The sequence below is a fragment of the Rattus norvegicus genome, chromosome 3 (assembly GCF_036323735.1).
Source record: "Rattus norvegicus strain BN/NHsdMcwi chromosome 3, GRCr8, whole genome shotgun sequence".
In the NCBI taxonomy this organism is placed as follows: Eukaryota; Metazoa; Chordata; class Mammalia; order Rodentia; family Muridae; genus Rattus; species Rattus norvegicus.
The window spans coordinates 163,616,449-163,635,614 of NC_086021.1; the positions used below are offsets into that span (position 1 = coordinate 163,616,449).

A 19,166-nucleotide genomic window follows, 5' to 3' on the forward strand; every position below is an offset into this window, starting at 1 on the left:
CATGAGTCCAAACCACTGTTCTGCGCCTTTCCTAGCCCCAAGGTGGCACCACTCTCCCCAAAGCACAGGCCTTGTAGCCCTCATCTGACCAAGGAGAGTCAGTAGGCTTCCCCGATCAGTCTAACTCCAGCAGTCCTCAGCACTCAGGAAGCTGAGGCAGGAGGATTTTGAGTTTCAGGTCAGCCTGGGTTACAGGCTTCTGACCCCCTCTTTCCCATGGGTGCAGACCTGGAACTCCCCAGGTGTTTCTCACATAGCATAGTTTAGACAAATGGCCTGTGTTGTGGTAAAAATTAAAAAGGAACATTTTCTATTAGTTCCTGTGATCTGGATCCGCTCACTTCAGCTGCTACTCTGCCACGGGGTCCACAAGCTGCCCCACTCTCGGCTGTCTCCCTTTAGCTGCCCTCTCCACGAGGTCCCCCAGGCAGTGGTTACTACTCCTGGCTGTGTGTGCAGGCACTCTCTCTCTCTGTCTCTCTCTGTCTCTCTCTCTCTCACACACACATACACACACACACACACACACACACACACACACACACCTACCTCATTCTGTGGCCTGCGCCTTCTCACTCCTTGAAGAGAACCAGATCCGCATGCTCCAACGGCCTCCCAGCCATTTCTTTCACACGCTGTCCTCTTTAGCGAGGTAAAATCAAAGTTCCAGAAACTTATAATTTAGCAAATGATTTACATGTTAAATTCTCAATCCACATTCATCCACACAATAAATTCACTGCCCATTGATAAAGATATAAACTGCCCACCTAGACAAGATAAAATCGATCTAGTCCACCTAAATCTGAACCATCCTCCTCCGTAGACTCCATTTTTTTTTAAAGATTTATTCATTTATTATATGTAAGTACACTGTAGCTGTCTTCAGATACACCAGAAGAGGGAATCGGATCTCTTTACAGATGGTTGTGAGCCACCATGTGGTTGCTGGGAATTGAACTCATGACCTCTGGAAGAGCAGTCGGGTGCTCTTAACCACTGAGCCATCTCTCCAGCCCCGTAGACTCCATTTTAATCTCTCTCCTCCCTCCCCTCTCCCACCTTACAAAGACTTTGTCCCCACCCCACTCTCTACTGTCCAATCATGTATCACCTCAACATCAACCTACAGCCTGGGGGAGAGGTTTATACTTGTGTGTAGAATCCTGGGTCTTTTCCCTCTTGCTGTGAATTCTCTAGATAGAAGCCCCAATCCCTGCGTCCCTACCTCCCGTGGTCCCCTCCAGTCTGGGCTGGTCCAGGTGGGTGGCAAGCCAGGACCACTGTGAGGCAGGAGAAGAAAAAGGTCCCAAATTCATGTTTTCTCATTTCTCTCCACAGCCATCCTCAGGGCCACACTGTTTCTGTTCTAGAGGGAGAAACTGAGGCCCAGAAGGACCAAGGCAGGGCAATCGGGTTGACTATTTGATGGCTGAGTTTCTTAGATGCCTGGCATGATCCTCAGACCTCTGTGTTAAGTCCCGAGGCTGGAGCTTGGAGCCATGCCTGACTTCCCATGTGCTTAAGGGGGTAGGAAGTGACAAGAGGGACAACACCAATGTGTCCCTGTTTGCAAAAGTGCCAGAGGACTGGCGGGGACAGGAATTCTTGAAGAGGGGACATTTGAGCTGGGGTTTTGTTTTGGTTTATACAGCTGGCTGACTGATAGCTGGATGGATGGATAGCTGCATGGATGAATGGATGGGTGGGTGGGTGGATGACTTTCTGAGACAAGACCTCACTCTGCATCTCAGGCTAGCCTGGAACTCACTGTATAACCCAACCTGGCTTCAAACTCCTGAAAGTCATCTTATTTCAACCTCCCAAGTATGAGATCGAGGAGGCAGGTCTGGGGCTGGTGAATGGCCCAGGGTGACTAAAGATTGTGGGAGGTGACAGTGGCTGGTTCTATAAGCCTTCATGACATGACCCTGCTCAGCTGCTCATGCCACGTAGTCTCAATCTGTCAGGTGATGCTAGTGCTTTCCTGGGTGTGCAGCTGAGGAAGCAGAGGCACAGGAAGGCCGGTAAGCTGCAGAGCTGAGAGTTGAGCCAGCCTGGCCTGTCTGCACATGCTCCTAGCCACATTGCGCCATATGAGTTGGTGGTGAAGGAGCAGAACCTTGGGAGTTAAAGAGTTTGGCTTTCATTCTCTACACATCAAGGAGTCATGGGAGGCAGAAAACCTGATTTCAGACGGAAGCTTGGACACTGAAGGAGATGTTAACACTCCTGTGTCCACACACCTCGAGAGCTCTGTGCCCACCAGAAGTGCAGCCTCCTGTGCACATATTTGCCAGGAATGGTGGAAAGTCGCATACTTGCCATAAGCTTGGTGTTGTTCCAACACTCAAGTTAGGAGTTGCCTCTAATCCAGTTTTGCTGCTAAGATAGGGCAGTGGGGGTATCGAGGGATATCAGACCAAAGCCATGTGGCAGATAGGTGGCAGATAGGTGGCAGAGGCAGGTCACAGAATAAGGCAGGTTTGGGGTAGGGCTGTGGGAGGGAAGCTGGACAGTTGGCTGGCACACATACTCCTAGGTTAGCAGATAGGAAACTGAGCTCCAGAGGAAGGAAAGCCCTTCTTCAAGGGACAGAGAATTGGTGGCAGGGGATCCAAAGCAGCTTGAAGAGCCCCAGGTTGCGGGACACTGGGGTGTTGAGAGGCTGAGTATCCGGGCCCCACCCCAATCCAGAGAGACCACAACCTGGCATGAGACCGGGCTGTGTTTGAATCCTGGCCCCTTCTGGACTGTGGCGAATTCTCAACTCCCGCAGTTTAAGGGAAGAACCGAGTCCTACTCGATGGGGTTAATGCTGTAATTCAGGGGAATAAAGTAAGTAAACTGGAGAGCACAAATTGGCAGGTGGTGGCTTGAATCCAGTCGACAGGCATTCGCCATGTTAGAAAAAGAGAAAGACAGGAGGTACAGCTCAGGGGTTACCATTCGTCTCACATGTATACGGTCTTGGGTTCGATCCTCACCTCTGCCAAAGAAAGGTAAATAAATTAGTAAATCCTCACCCAGGGGGCAGTGCAGAACTGTAATACTAGCACTCTGGAGCCTGAGGCAGGAAGATCACAAGTTTGAGGTCAACCTCGGCCACTGAGTAAGTTGTCTGAGCTATACAGCAAGACCGTGTTCCATGTATGATGACTGCATGCTTTTGTTTGTTAGTTGACTGAGACAGGCTTTCTCCGTGTAGCCCTGGCTGTCCTGGAACTGGCACTGAAAACCAGGCTGGCCTCAGACTCTCATAGACATCCGTCTGCCTCTGCCTTCCAAGTGGTGGGATTAAAAGAAAGTGCCAACACCATCCAGCAATGGCAAATCCTTCAATCCCAGCACTCAGGAGGCAGAGGCAAGCAGATCTCTGAGTTCAAGGCCAGCTAGGGCTTTAGAGCCAGACCTAATTTTAAAACAACAAACAAACAAACAAACAAACAAACAAACAAAAAACCAACCTAAAAGTATTGCTAATAGTCTGGTGTGGTAGTTCACACCTTTAATTTTAGCACTTAGGAGACAGAGGCAAGTAAATTTTTGTGAGTTTGAGGCCAGCCTGGTCTACATAGTGAGTTCTAGTCTAGCCAGTGCTGTATTTGTGAGATCCTGCTTCAAAGGGGAAAGGAGGAAGAGGAGGAAGAGAAAGGAAGGAAGAAAGGGAGGAAGGAAGGAAAGAAGGGCTGGGAGTGCTTTCATAACAAATGTGAAGCTCAGGGTTCAATCTCCAGTACCACATTAAACCAAGTGGTGGTGCATGCGTGTAATTCCAATGTGGGTAGTGAAGGCAGGAGATGTGTACATGGAGATGGAGGCCAGCCCAGGATACATGAAACCCCATCTCCAAATAATAAATGTCAAAATAGTGAAATTAGAATAAACTGCAAATAAAACAAAAATTAAGGTAAAAATGCACTACAATGGGAAAACATGGTAGCTGCCAGGAATGAGGCGAGGACTCCAGCAGGATACTGGAGGTCTGGCCAGAGCAATACAACAGGAAAAGGAGGTGCATAAGGGGCTCAGAGGGTGAAGCACCTGCTACATGGTAAAAGGAGGGAACCAGCTCCCGACCGGCCACACGTTTGCAGTCCTGTGTGCACGCTCACACACAAAGCAAATGTAAAAAGAGAGCAGGAGGCGCTACAAGGCTGAGAACGGGTAAAGTAATGCTGAAACAATGAGACGGATGCATACAAATGTTCTGTTCTTCAGCAGCAATTCAAAATTCAATTCTCCACCGAGGCCTGGCTACACTGAGAAACCCTGTCTCGAAAAACAAACAAACAAACAAACAAACACAAAATAGTAAAATAAAATTTAAGTGTGGGCATTTCACTTAAAAATCTGGGTTTGGGGGTTGGGGATTTAGCTCAGTGGTAGAGAGCTTGCCTAGGAAGCGCAAGGCCCTGGGTTCGGTCCCCAGCTCCGAAGGGGGGGAAAAAAAATCTGGGTTTGCAGTGTATCGGAATTGGGTTATCTGACAGTGGGGGCAGCAGGGGGAGCAGAGCAAGCCAGTCTATGACCCTTGGCCCTGCTGTGTCCCTGGCATTCCAACGGAAGGTTAGCTGTGTTTTAGGATATAGAAGTATTTCTAAGCTTCCATGTCTCAAAGGGGGCAGAATAAAAAACAGAACAAGGGGGCCGGAAAGAGCTGTTGGAGCCCCTCCCACCAGAATGTCTCCAGTCGCCTTGGCTGACTTTAGGCTCACCAGGTAGTCAAAGATATCTGACCTTTTGCTTCTCGTGCCTCCTCCTTTGCCTGCTAGGATTACAGTGGCCCAGCCCCACGCAGGTGTTTGACGTTCTGTGCTCAGTTTATATTTATTTTGCTGTGAGGACCCATAAGCTTGTTACCAGTGCCCCCATCTGCCCCAGCCTCTAAACTGGCCTCAGGCACTTAACTCTCTTAAATCATAGATACTAGTTTCAGCATTTGAGAGGCAGTGTGTGCGCTTATCCCTGTGAGCCTGAGGCCACCCTGGTCTACACAGTGAGTTCCAGGACAGCCTCATACATAGTAAGACAGTCTTGCAAATACTTCGTTTTGCTACTCGAGTGTCTGTGCATGGTGTGCATATGTGGGTGGCGTGTGCATGCCATGGTCCACCTGTAGAGGTCAAAGGGCTTCTGGGAGTCGGTTCTCTCCTTCCACTGTGATCCAGAGATTGAAGTTAGGATGTCAGGCTTAACAGGAAGTCCTTTCACCCACTGAGCAGTCTCGATGGCCCCTAGTTTCTTTGCGTTTCAGTTCACTCCTTTTCTCTTTCTCTCCCTCTCCTTTTATGCTCCCTGTCCCTCCTGCCTGGAACACCCTGAACTCAGGTCCCTTTGAACTGCCAGCCGTCCTGCTGATGCGGTTTCCCCAAGGGTGGATTATAGAGATGAGCACCCCACCCTCTGGCCTGTTTCTTCTGCAGCTAACTTAGAGGGTGGGATTGAGCATCCATTTAATGCCAAGCTACGTGCTTTGTACCTTATTTACACACATGGTGCTGGATTTTATTTTTTCCCGACAAGATTTTTTTACTTTGGAGGCTGACGAGTGGTTAAGAGTGCCTGCTGCTTGTCTTAGGAGTGCTGCAAGGAAACACCAAGATCATAAGCGAGTTGGGGAGAAAAGAGTTTATTCTGTTTACGTTTCCACAGAGCTGTTCATCATCGAAGGTGGTCAGGACAGGAATTCAAGCAGGGCAGGAACCCGGAGGCAGAAATTGATGCAGAGACGCTGGGAGGTGCTGCTTACCGGCTTGCTCCTCGTGACTTACTCAGCCTGCTTTTTTGTTTGTTTTTTTTCAAGACAGGATTTTTTTTTTCTATATACACCTAGCTGTCCTGGAATCACTTTGTAGACAAAGCTGGCCGCAAACTCACAGAGACCCACCTGCCTCGGCCTACAGCATGTCTTATAAAACCCTGGACCACGAGCCCAGGGATAGCACCGCCAACAATGGGCTGGGCCCTCCCCATTGACAACTAACTGAGAAAATGACTTCCAGCTATATCTCTGGAGGCGTTTCGTCAGTAGAGACTCTTTCCTCTCTGATGGCTTGAGCTTGTGTCAGTCTGATAAACTATTTCTCTTCCCGGTGCAATGAACCCATTCAAGTTAGATTAGATTATATTCTAGATTATATTGAGTGCGGGTTTATTGGGAAACTGCTCAAGGATCAGGGAAGTCGCCGGGGGAAGGGGAGAAGAGAGGGGTAAGAGTAAGAGAGAGAATGTGCAAGTAGAGAGAGGAGGAGAGTTCGAGGAGACCAAAATGGCTGGATTATGTAGGGAGGAGCCTCTGGGGGAAGGGCAGTCCAGCCCCTGGGCTGGAAAGTTCAGGGTTGGAGGCGGGATGGGTGTGTGGGTGTGTGTGTGGGGGGGGGGTGTGTGATGCCAGGTTGGGACTGGGGAATGCTGGGAGAACCTGGAGGTCAGGTCTGCTTTGGTATGTAAAATATGTGCCCCAGGGTCTGAAACCAAACAAGGTCAAAGGGAAAAACCAGCCAGTACTATGGCTCTAGCTGAAAACTTCAACTTGGTTCTCAGCACCTACGTCTATCACAACTATCCAATTCTAGGAGATTCCAGAACGAATTCAAGCCCTAGGGGATCCAGCACCATCTTGTGGTGTCTGTGAGCACCAGGCACACATATGGTGCACACCCACACACTCAGACACTCAGACACATAAAATCCGTTTAAATACAAAGTTTTGTTGTTGTTTGAGACAGTCTCTCTGCATAGCTCTGATTTTCCTGGATCTCACTATATAGGCCATGCTGGCCTCAAATTCTCACCACCATGTTAGTTGTTCTGACTGAAGAGCAGCCCTGTATAGGGATTGATCTCCCGTTTCTTTTCTTTTATTTCTGTGTCTCCTCTATTAGCATTCCTTCTAGGCTCCGCCCAACAGTTACCTGGCAACAGCCGGGTAAGCCTGGCTCGATATAAAAGGGTTTAGCCCCTCCCTGCTCTCTCTGCCCCTTCACCCTGACCCGGTTCTCCCTTTCTCCCCTTCCCCCTCCCCACCTCACGTGTTCCTGGCCAGGCACTCCTCTCTCTTGTCTTATCTCTGTCTTTCCGTGTCTGTCTTTCTCTGTCTACTTTCTTTCAACTGTCCTTCCCATCCCTAAATAAACTGTATTCTACTCTATACCGGCTGGTATCAAAGAGAAAAGGGATGCCTTAGCATGGGCCCACCGAGGCACCCCTCCCACAACATCCTTCATCAATCCCAATCTAACACGACAGAGACCTCTGCTCATAGACCTATCTACAGTGCCTAGAACTGTCCAGGCATCCTTCCGTCGACAGCTGTGGAATGAACAACACATTTTAAAAGAACAAGACCCAGGCTGCCTGTCCTCTGCTCCCACCACAGGGCAGCTAAGAGTGACTTTCCCCAGGTAGATTGTGCTGTGTGGTCTTAGACATAGTGTGAGAAAGGACACTTCTCAATCCCACCCTCTAAGTTAGCTGCAGAAGAAACAGGCCAGAGGGTGGGGTGCTCATCTCTATAATCCACCCTTGGGGAAACCACAGCAGCAGGACGGCTGGCAGTTCAAAAGGACCTGAGTTCAGGGTGTTCCAGGCAGGAGGAACAGGGAGCATAAAGGGAGAGGGAGAGAAAGAGAAAAGGAAATTGTCCCAAGGTGGAGCAGAGATTGGGAAAATGACTGAAGCAATAGCTTGCAAGTCTCAGTTGACAACACAAGTCTAGGTGGCCTAGGAGAACAGGTCAGACCAGTTTTGCCCCCCCCCCCCACTCCCCAACCCCTCCTGAAGGCCTCCAACACAGGTGCTCCCAGCCCCCCACAGCTTCAAGACTGTCCTTGTTCTCAGGGGCCTAAGAGTTTCATGGAGGGTGACAGGGTCTGCACTCAGAGTCAAGGGTCTGACAGTCTCTGGGGGTGTTTGGGGTACGTTTAGGAGCTCAAGTCCTGAGACAGGCAACCAAGAGACTGAGAGGGAAGGTGGTCTCTCCCAAGGTCTCCCTGGAACCAGGCTCCCAGGCCATTGTTACTTCTGTCCCTTCATTGACCCATTTAACAAGTAGTTTCCTAGCTTTGAAGATAAGTCATAAACACAGTGATCTGTATCATCCATCCTTTGTGGGGTAAAAAATGAACACAGTAAGTACATCAATTTTGTGGTTAGTGGTAAAGTAGAAAGGAATAAAAGGGGAGTGTGTGGAGGGAGGGGCCTGGAGGGGGAGGGCGGGGAGGGTGGTCGATATCATCAAAGGACGCTCTGTGTGTGTGTGTGTGTGTGTGTGTGTGTGTGTGTGTGTGAGAGAGAGAGAGAGAGAGAGAGAGAGAGAGAGGTGTCTCGCTGTGTGTGTATGTGCGAGGTGTCTGTATGTGTGTGTGTGTGTGAGAGAGAGAGAGAGAGGTGTCTGTGTGTGTGTATATATGTGACAGAGAGAGAGAGAGGTGTCTCTGTGTGTATGTGTGTGTGTGTGAGAGAGAGGTGTCTGTGTGTGTGTGTATGTGTGTGTGTGTGAGAGAGAGAGGTGTCTGTGTGTGTGTATGTGTGTGTGTGTGTGAGAGAGAGAGGTGTCTGTGTGTGTGTATGTGTGTGTGTGTGTGTGTGTATGTGACAAAGAGAAAGAGAGAGAGAGAGAAGAAGGGAGAGTACCTGAGTCCTGAGTCTCTGGTGCAGCCTAGACAGACATCATATACAGAACAGTTTGCTTGTTTATATATGTGTGCCTATATGCCTGTGGAGGACAGAAGATGGCCTCCCATCCCGGGGAACTGCAATTACAGCTGGTTGTGAGCCTCTATTCACACGGCAAACATGGGTGTCGGGAACTGAACTCTGTCGTAGGCAAGGACTTCAGATGTTCTACCCTCTGAGCTACCTCTCCAGACCCTTTTAGGAGTTTTTGCTCTGTTGGGGATTCAACCAGGACCTTGTGTGTGTCAGGCAATGATTCTGCCACCACTGAGCTACACCCCAAACTCAAAAGGGATTTGGTATTGAGATGGGGGCAGGGTTCGTGTCCCCCAGGCTGGCCTTGAACTTGATATATGGACAGGAGTGGGTTTGAATTCCTGATCCCTCTGCCTTGGATTAGAAATAAGCACCACTCTGCTTAGTTTTTGTTTTGCTTTTCTTTTTAAGCCTTCCTTGGTTGCCTTGTGCAGAAGGCAAGGGGCACAGATGAAGGAGCACAGCCTGGGGAAAGGGGCAGCCGCAGCTCCTGTGGTACCTTAACGAGTGACAATAAGCTTGGTGCTTCAGGGATGTAACATTTTTTTGTATAGTTTTGTAGGTCAGAAGTTCATAATGCTTCTAGCTAAAGTCAAGGGCTGCGTTAATACCAGGGACTTGAGTGGAGGGCAAATCTAGCCGTTGCTTTTCTGTCTTAAAAACAAAAACCGTGGGCTGGAGAGATGGCTCAGTGGTTAACAGCACCGACTGCTCTTCCAAAGGTCCTGAGTTCAAATCCCAGCAACCACATGGTGGCTAACAACCATCTGTAATGAGATCTGATGCCCTCTTCTGGTATGTCTGAAGACAGCTACAGTGTACTCATATATAATAAATGAATAAATAAAATATTTAAAAAAAAAACAAAAAAAACCAAAAACCGTGTTTTATTTACGCATGTGGGTGTGAACTCAGGCCCTCTGGCTTGGCTGAAAGTTCCTTTATCTACTGAGTTATCTCTGAATTCCTTTTTTTTTTTTTTGGTTTTTCAAGACAGGGTTTCTCTGTGTAGCCCTGGCTGTCCTGGAACTCACTTTGTAGACCAGGCTAGCCTTGAATTCACAGAAATCTGCCTGCCTCTGCCTCCTGAGTGCTGGGGTCAAAGACATGTGTCACCACCACCCGGGTTTTTCCTTTTTTTAAAAGATTTATTTATTTATTCTATGTAAGTGACTGTAGCTGTCCTCAGACACACCAGAAGAGGGCATCAGATTTCCTTACAGATGATAGGAGCCACCATGTGGTTGCTGGGATTTGAACTCAGGACCCCTGGAAGAGCAGTCAGTGCTGTTAACCACTGAGCCGTCTCTGCAGCCCTTCTGGATTGTTTTTTTTTTTTTTTTTCTTTTCTTTTTTTTGGAGCCGGGGACTGAGCCCAGGGCCTTGCACTTGCTAGGCAAGCGCTCTACCACTGAGCTAAATCCCCAACCCCCCTTCTGGATTGTTAAAGTCAGCATTTCTTGGTTGCCTGGCTTCATCTTCAAAGCCAGGAGGAGCCTCGTGCGTTCCGATCCTCTTTGTGATCACACCATGCCTAACTGGATAATCCAGACTGCTGTTCCTCTCAAACCCTCTGAGGGCTTCTGGGGATAGGCATCTTCACAGGGCTACTGCAGGAGTCCAAGCAAGAGGTGGTGGTGACCTGGCGTGGAGTGACAGCAGTGAAGAGCATGACAAAGAGGTGGGGCTCTGGGTTGCTTTGAGGATTGAGACCACGGAATGTTGCCTTCCGTCCACCAGAGTGTAGTGGGGAGGGTGTCTCTCTGGGCAAAGGTCATCTCCTGGAGCCTGTGGACCAATCCAGGGTGCTGTCACTTGGTTTACAGAGACTCGGTTGAACCCAGCATTGCTTTTTTTTTTTTTTTCGGAGCTGGGGACCGAACCCAGGGCCTTGCGCTTGCTAGGCAAGCGCTCTACCACTGAGCTAAATCCCCAACCCCCCTTTTTTTTCTTTATTAACTTGAGTATTTCTTATTTACATTTCAATTGTTATTCCCTTTCCCCGTTTCTGGGCCAACATCCCCCTAACCATCCCCCTCCCCTTGTACATGAGTGTTCCCCTCCCCATCCCCCCCCCAGTGCCACCCTCCCCCCCAGTAATCACGTTCACTGGGGGTTCAATCTTAGTAGGATCAAGGGCTTCCCCTTCCACTGGTGCTCTTACTAGGCTATTCATTGCTACCTATGAGGTTGGAGCCCAGGGTCAGTCTTGCTTTAAGAAGAGATCTCCTCCAGCACACATGTCCCTCTCACCCTTCAGGTTCTGCTGGGTCAGGTCTGTCCTGTCCCCATCCCAATTCTCCAGGGAGGTCATTACACACACACACACACACACACACACACACACACACACACACACTTGAGATAAGGTCTCTCTACGTAGCCCTGTGAGACCTAGAACTCATTCTATGGACCAGGCTAGTCTCATACTCAGAGAGACCCGACTGCCTCTGACTCCTGAGTGCTGAGATTAAGGATGTATGTAGGCTAGTTTACCTGGCATAAATAAATTATTTTGGATGTGGAAGAAAAGCTTTGTAGGGTTCAATCCCTAGCACTGAAAATAATAAAGAAAAAAGATGCCTCACTGGGCATGGTGGTTCACGTCTGTAATTCCAGCACTTGAAAGGTGAAGGCAGAAAGATTGCTGTGTTTGTGCCCTGCCCAGTTCTTTCGTTCGGGGGTAACCCGTGCTGTGCTCACTATTTTCACACACTTTAAATAAAAACAATTCTTTTAGTACATAGGCGTTTTGCACACATGCATATATTTTACGACATGTGCATCTGGTGTCTGAGGAGGTCAGAAGAGGGTGTTGGATCTCCTGGGGCTGGGACTGCAGTTGTAAGCCACCACACCGGTGCTGGGAGAGCAGCCAGTGCTCCGGCCCTGGCTTTCACTTGGCTTTTATGGAGGTGTTAGAAGTTAAGAAAAACTTTCAAAAGAACCTGCACTTGAACCAAAGATCAGAGGAACAGAGCCGCACCTCTCCAGTATTTAACCAACGCACTCTGTGTACACCGTGGCAGTTTCCTCCTCAGGCAAGATGGAGGTTCTCCTTGTGTCAGCATGGATGTCTCAGTTTTAATTCTCCTTCTCTTCCTCCTCCTCCTTCATCTTCTTTTTGAGACTGAGATAGAATTTTGCTACGAAGGCCACACTAGCCTGAAACTCGTGGTCTCCCATGCCATCTACTATAGACAGACACTGCCCCTGGCTTTTGGCACCCTCTTTCTTTCTCTCTCTCTCTCTCTCTCTCTCTCTCTCTCTCTCTCTCTCTCTCTCTTTCTTTCTTAGATGTATTTATTTATTATACATAAGTACACTGTCACTGTCTTCAGACACATCAGAAGAGGGCATCAGATCCCATTACAGATGGTTGTGAGCCACCATGTGGTTGCTGGGAATTGAACTCAGGACCTCTGGAAGAGCAGTCAGTGCTCTCAACCACTGAGCCATCTCTCCAGTCCTTTTAGCACCCTTTTAAAAACAAAAGTCCCGGGGTTGGAGATTTAGCTCAGTGGTAGAGCGCTTGCCTATCAGGCGCAAGGCCCTGGGTTCGGTCCCCAGCTCTGAAAAATAGAAAAGAAACAAAAACAAAAGTCCCAGGGTAGGATCAAATTCTTCCTCAGAGACAGATGCCAATTGTGTTGGAAGAGTACTCAGGTTAAATTCAAGCTTTCTGCTATAATCCCCCCAACATGACTTTCTAGACTCCCAGAGTGTCTGGCTATACTGTGATGGTTACTATGTTGTGATGAAGCACCACGACCAAAAGCAACTTGGGGAGAGAATGGTTAACTTGGCTTATGCCTCCATATCATTGTTCATTATGAAAGGAGGTCAGGACAAGGACTCCAATGGTCAGCAACCTGGAGGCAGGAGCTGATGCAGAGGTCACAGAGGGGTGCGGATTACTGGCTTGCTTCCCCATGGCTTGCTCAGCCTGCTTTGTTACAGACCCCAGGACCATCCGCCCAGGGGTGGCCTCACCCACATTGGACTGGGCCCGTCCCCCACAGATCACTAATTAAGAAAATGCTCTACTGGATTGTCTGCAACTGGATCTTTTCTCAGCTAAAGCTCCTCTCAGATGATCCTAACTTGCTAGGACACAGGACTCTGCAGTCAGCCAGTTTAGCTTGCCAGCAGTGCTAGCCTGGCAGCGAGGCCTGTAGCATCTGCCTGCTTGTTCAGAGGTTTTGAGGACCATGGTTCCAAACTGGCAAATGCTCTGCTCTGAGTGCCAGAGAGCAGCATGACTCAGGTTAAGTGGTGAAGGGGCAGACTGCTTAGATCCAAATGGCTTGTGCCATCGTGATGCTTCACAGATGGTTTCTTTAAAAAAGGAAAAAAAAAACAACAACAACAAAAAAAACAAACAAACAAAAAACCACTTTGATAAAACATTACAATTTTTCCATTAGAGAACAGATACAAAAGTGACTTACGAAACATGGTGCTAGAAACATTGCCCCTCGGCCAAAGTTTGGGTTTCATGGATGCCAGCTTAGCTTTGAGCTTCTTATTTAGCAGAGAATTGGGGGCTCTCTTGCGAAGAGAGACCTTGGTTTGGGGCTCCAGACCTCTTGCCTTTGCTTCAAAGTGGTGAGAATACAGGCATGCCTGCCCCCACACCTCACCTTTCCGATGACTTTCAGAGTGCTACGGCCTCCTGGTTCAGTAACAATTGATGATCAGAATGCCTGGAAAACGCAGAGCAGAAGACCCCAGAGGCTGAGGCAGAAAGAGGATATGTTTGAGGCTAGCCAGGGCTACCTACATAAGATCTTGTCTTACAACAAAACAGAAATTGTCATAGGTCCTCCTCAAAGTGTTTATGAGTGATTTTTCCCCCCTTGTGGCTAATGTCTAGCCAAGCTGACCTAGAACTCACTCTGGCCCAGGTAGGACTTGAACTCACGACAGTCCTCTTATCTCAGCCTCTCAAGATCTGAGATTACAGGCATGAATTGCCAAGCCCTGTTTAAAATACACATCTTTGAGCGCCCGTAGCCGGTTGGGCCCCTACCCATTGTATTTCCTGTCTCACCCACAAACGCTTTTAAGAGGACCTGTGACGATTTCAAGTTTACAGCTTTGGGAAGTGAGAGAAAGTAACTGCCTAAGTGAATCGTCAATATTCAAGGCTGATTTTGAAACTTTGCTGTTGAATTTCACTGCTAAGGTGGTTAGTCTATCTTAGGTCTCAGATGGCCTCTTAGGTGAATAAAGAGAATGACAGATCATACAAGTAGAGAGGACCGACTGGGCTGGTAAGGTAAGCTAGACAGGCAGTTTCCTGGGCTTGATTCACTTACGTATAAAACAGGAACAGCACAAACCCAATACTTCAGAAGTAGAGGCAGGCCAGTCTCTGCTCCTTAGGAAGTTCAAGGTCAGCCTAGGCTACATGAAAGCCTGACTCCAGAACAGACACACAGAATAGGAACGGCATTATTGGTGATAAACTGCTTATGAGAATCAAATGTGAATATGCAGGTAAAGCACTATGTTCCAGAGATCATAGAATATGAGCGATGTTGTTATCACGATTGTTTCGGGTGCTGTGAATTAGGTCCAGGGCTCTATCACGGAGTAGCACAACCAATGCCTCCTTTTGCAACAGTTATTTTTCCTGTTCTTTCGCCTCTACAGAACACATTCCAACGAGACTACATTTTCCAGCATGCCACATCGCCCTTTGACCTCGGCGAGACTAAAAAGGTGCGCCACCGTACGCCAGGAGCCCGAAAACTCAGACTCCCGGCATGCAGTGCGCGATCCTCCCTTAGACTCGAGGGGCTGCGGGCGCGTGGTGCTCTGGGAGCTGTAGTCAGCGGCGCGTTGCCCTGACGCCGGCCGGGCCCGGGCGTGGGGGCCTGTGGGAGGTGGCGCGGCCGGGCCCAGCTGCGGGGCGGAGGTGGAGGCGAGGCCTGCGGCTGCGGGGAGCGGCAGGCCGGGAGTGGGCGCGGGAGCCGAGCCGAGCCGAGCCGGAGTGGGCGCCGGAGGCCGGCGCGGCGAGCAGCAACCATGTCGGTGTTCGGGAAGCTGTTCGGGGCTGGAGGGGGTAAGGCGGGCAAGGGCGGCCCGACCCCCCAGGAGGCCATACAGCGACTTCGGGACACGGAGGAAATGCTAAGCAAGAAACAAGAGTTTCTGGAGAAGAAGATCGAGCAGGAGCTGACGGCTGCCAAGAAGCACGGCACCAAAAATAAGCGCGGTGAGGCGGCCCGGGCCCCATCACACTCTTCACTGGCTTTCCTAAGGCTCCCCCAGGCCTGGACTTCACTTTGTCTAACTCGTTTCGGGGACCCTTTCGACTCTGGAACTCTCTGGCCAGACTTCTTTCGTTGCCTGTCCGAGCCCGAAATCCCTTTCCATCTGACTCCTTCTCTGTCTCCTTGAGCGAGTTCATTTCCATCATCAGACTCCCTTCAAACTCTCCCTACCATGTCAGGCCTCTTCTGACCCAGATCTTACAGCACTTTAACTCCGTGCTCGGTCTGTTCCACTCAATTCCATTGTGTTTTCTCTTTGGCCTCAGCCATTTTCCCAGCCACTGCGTCCACCCCCACCTTGGTTCATTTCTTTGCCCCACCCTATCATTTATGTGTTTCTTGTCCACCTCTGCCCTCTCCTGAGCCCTTGATGACGTCTGAGTTGCCTCCTGCCTCCGATTTAGGAATCTACTTGAAAAACCTCCTTTATGGAGAGAAAAGAGAATTGGGGAGTGAGGAGACCCTCTGGTACCCGCCCGCTCTATTCACTTGTTGAGTGTACTTGAACAAGTTTGAGTTCCACATTCACCTGCTGGGATCTGGCCCTCTGTGAGACCTAAGAGTCGATAGCTCTGTAATTCTCAGAGCTTCCGTGTTGTCAGCCTTCCCCTCTTGTGACTCACCACTTACTTCCCTGTTCCTCCTGAACCAGAAATAGGGAGGACTCTGCCTCCATTGGCCCTGTCCTGTTGTTGATTGGTACTTGAAGCTTCTTTGCTTCCTGTCTAGGAAGTGCCTTGTAGTTTTCCTAAGTGAGATGAGTGTGACAATGCTTCATGGGCTGTAAAGAAAGTCAAAATGCTCTGTGTGTTTTTCTCACAGCAGTGTGAGCATGAATCATATCATCACGGTTCTTCCCTTGAGAGTGGGCCAAAGGTGAGAGATGGAGGGGTTTAGGAATCATACAAACAAGTATTTAACCCATAAGGTTACCAGGGAAATTTGTTCCGGGATTGTGAACTCTAGTGGATTTACCCTCCTGAGAGTGCTTACAATATCCAGTACATAGTAGGGGCTTAACTAACATGGTAAACATTTGCTGCTTGATTTTGTCTCATAGTGTAATAGCCTGTCTTGAGGGAATGCTCCTCTGTCAATATAATAGCAAACATTCTGGGTATTCTGAGCTCCCAGGACATTCAGTCATAAAGGGATCTCCAACAGGGTCTACTTTAAAGAAAAGGTACTTACTACTGTGCCTGACCCTGAAGGCCTGTAAGCTCAGACCTGGGAGGTAGAGGCAAGAGTGTCAAGGTCATCCTTGTTTACAGAGACATTTCAAGGCTAGCTGGGTAGACGAGAGAGACACCTTTTCTAAGAGAGAGATGGTGGGGGTGGTGGGGACAGTAAGTGAAGAAACTGACCGTTTTGGAGATGTTCGTGATGAGTACTAATTACAGCTAACGCGCTGGTTCATAGGGAGCACTGCTAGTTTGATAGGTTGGTCGGGGTAATCTCTTTGAAAAGTCAAAGTTTGAGCCGAGGCCTTCTGAAGGACGAAGCTTTGGGGGCTTTCTCTTGGCTGGGAGGATAGCATAGGAATAGCTGGAAAGTTGGCAAGATTTAAGAGATTGAAAGATCTTTGTATCTTTCTAGCGGTTGATGGGGAAGGGGGAAGCAAAGGGAGGGATAGGCCTTGGATTGTTAACCGAGTTTGGGTTCTAAGTGGTTGGAAATCTTTGAAGGGTGTTCTGAAGCAAGTCCTAATTATTGGTCATTCTTGAGAGTGGACCAAAGGTGAGAGATAGAGGGGTTTAGGAATCATACAAATAAGAAGTATTTAACCCAGAAGGTTACCAAGAAAATTGGTTCTGGGATTGTGAACTCTAGTGGATTTACCCTCCTGAGAGTTTCAGCATCTGGCTGCTGTCTGGAGAGTGGGAGGGGCAATGCAGGGAAGTTGCAGACCTCTGTCTGTGGACTGGACACCAGTGAGAACTGTGGGGATGGAGAACAGGCCTGTGTTCACTAATCAGCCCTTTTCTCTGACAACTCTGCCTTAATCAGGACCCTCTTTTCACCAGTGCTAATTAGTCCTGGCTTTGCCAATCTGCGTGTTGGAAGCTCATTCTTCACCGTGGAGTGGAGGAGGGTGTCACTGTGCATCCTCTCCCGCCTCACAGATTCCGAGCACACTGTCTGCCATACCGTAAGAGATCAGTAACTCAGGTCTCTGTCCAGGCTAACTTAGTTTCTGGAGTTGTAGAGGTGACGACCTGGCTTTCCAGACACTAGTAGAGAGGCAGCTGACACACTGTGGAGAAGTGACTCAGTCGTAAACATTTTGTTCAAAGTGTCTTTTTCAGTTTGCCTGTGAGGACAGGAACTGCTGCAAGTGTCCCTTCTTTTTATTGTTGCGAGGTCTGATAGTTGTGTTCTTGTCCTAGAGCCTCACCACTTCTTCAGACGGTGCTGTGAGGGAGGTTTTACCACCACTGTGTGCACACGACTCATTTCCTGACCTACTGCTGGCTGGGACTCTTGAGTGTCAGAGATGAGAAAACATTGCCTGTTTTCCTGGGAGAAGTCAGGATTGGAAATGTGGGGGTGGGAAGGTCCAGGAGTAATTTTAGAAGCCAGTGGTGAAGTGTGTTTAGATGGTTGAGGTTACAGGGGGAGGTTCTTGTTTGGAGGGGCGGGAGGGAGGAGGGAGGCAGGCTCTGCAGAGGGGGAGGCTGAGGGAGGTCATAGAGGGTTTCCTGTGCTTTGGAGCAGCAGCTCTAGTGCCTCCCGGCTGAAGTCTGGGACAGGATAGCCACCTTGGAGAGTGGCCGCTTAGCCTTGGGATCTTACCTTATATGTTGAAGAGCCTTTGGTGCTTCTTTTACAGTAGAAAATCTTATCTATTCGGGTTTTTAAAGAACATTCCAGCAGCAGTGTAAACAAAGGTGTGTAAACTGAAAACACAGTAACATAGACCAGGACCTGAGCTGTAGCATCCTTACTGCCTGACTGTGTGCTTGGGCAGGGCATTCTGTGCCCTTCGCTCCTCTGTAGGCATCAGCAGTACAGGTAAGGAGTGCTGCGTGTGCAAAGTCAGCACAAAGCTTGCCACATGGTAAGATGAGCATTTGCTGGACGCCACCTTCACACAGCTACGAGCAGTGATTCCAGTGGGAATGAAGGCCCTATCACAGGCACATGGGAACTGGACAAGACTAGTAAAGGAGAGTTAGAAGAGACTTGGTGATTTTTTGGGGATTATTGGAGTGAGCAGGACAGACAGGAGGAAGATCATTTCCAGGCTTTTAGCTGGAGCAGCTGGTTGTCTGGTGATGCACGGATCAAACTGCGGTCATACTATAGAATCCCTTGGAGTTTGTAAAATGCTTTCTCATGGGTATTCCAGCATCCATGAGGTGGGATTTTTTTTTTTTTCTTTTTTTCTTTTCTTTTTTTCAGAGCTGGGGACCAAACCCAGGGCCTTGCGCTTGCTGGGCAAGCGCTCTACCACTGAGCTAAATCCCTATGAGGTGGGATTTTACAGACACGTTCACGGCCATATCCCCAGCACCATCTGGGTGACAGTTAGTACTCGGTAGGCGTTTAGATACGGATGAGTGTTGTGTGACTAAAACCAGCCTTGGGCTGGAGAGCTGGCTCAGTTGAAGTACCTGCCACACCAGCATGAGGATCTGAGTTCGGATCTCCTACACCCATGAGAAGGGGCAGCAGTGTGCCCAGCTGGGGTAAGGCAGAGACAGGCAGAGCCGTTAGTGGCCAGTCAGCTTTTCTGAATTTCAGAGCTCCAGGTTCAGTGAGTGATCCTGTCTCCAAAAATAAGGTGATTAATAGAAGCACGCACAGAAAGTATCTGTTAGGTCTATCTATTTATCCCAGTGTAGACAGAGGAAAATGAGACTTAGGAAGTGCTGTATCTCAGCTCAGAGACTGGTTGGTCAAATGACCAGCGACATCTTGTGTTCTCTTTACTTCTGTAATTGCCATGGGCTTCATCATGGCTGGCACTGTCCTTCCACTTAGTGTATCCTCCATGTATGTAAGGTGTGGGGCTGAGAAGGGAAACATTGAGTTAGAATGTGCCTGAATTCAGAAGCTGTCTTGGTGGTACACACATTACAAAGACGGAACGCTGCCCTTTGAAAGGAAAACGTGGACGCCAGATTGGATTGTTCTCAGTGTACCCCAGGTTAGACAGCGTGTCTCCAG

General features: G+C 49.0%; 1 protein-coding gene across 1 annotated transcript in view; it reads left to right on the top strand.

The window, feature by feature from the left end:
- The first annotated feature begins 14,605 nt into the window (after nt 1-14,605).
- Chmp4b (charged multivesicular body protein 4B) overlaps nt 14,606-19,166 on the top strand; it is a 40,516-nt gene continuing 35,955 nt past the window's right edge. Inside the window, exon 1 of the mRNA NM_001399657.1 lies at nt 14,606-14,938. Within this exon, the coding sequence (NP_001386586.1) occupies nt 14,749-14,938 (190 nt within the window). The 5' untranslated portion in view covers nt 14,606-14,748. The remainder of the gene's footprint in view (nt 14,939-19,166) is intronic.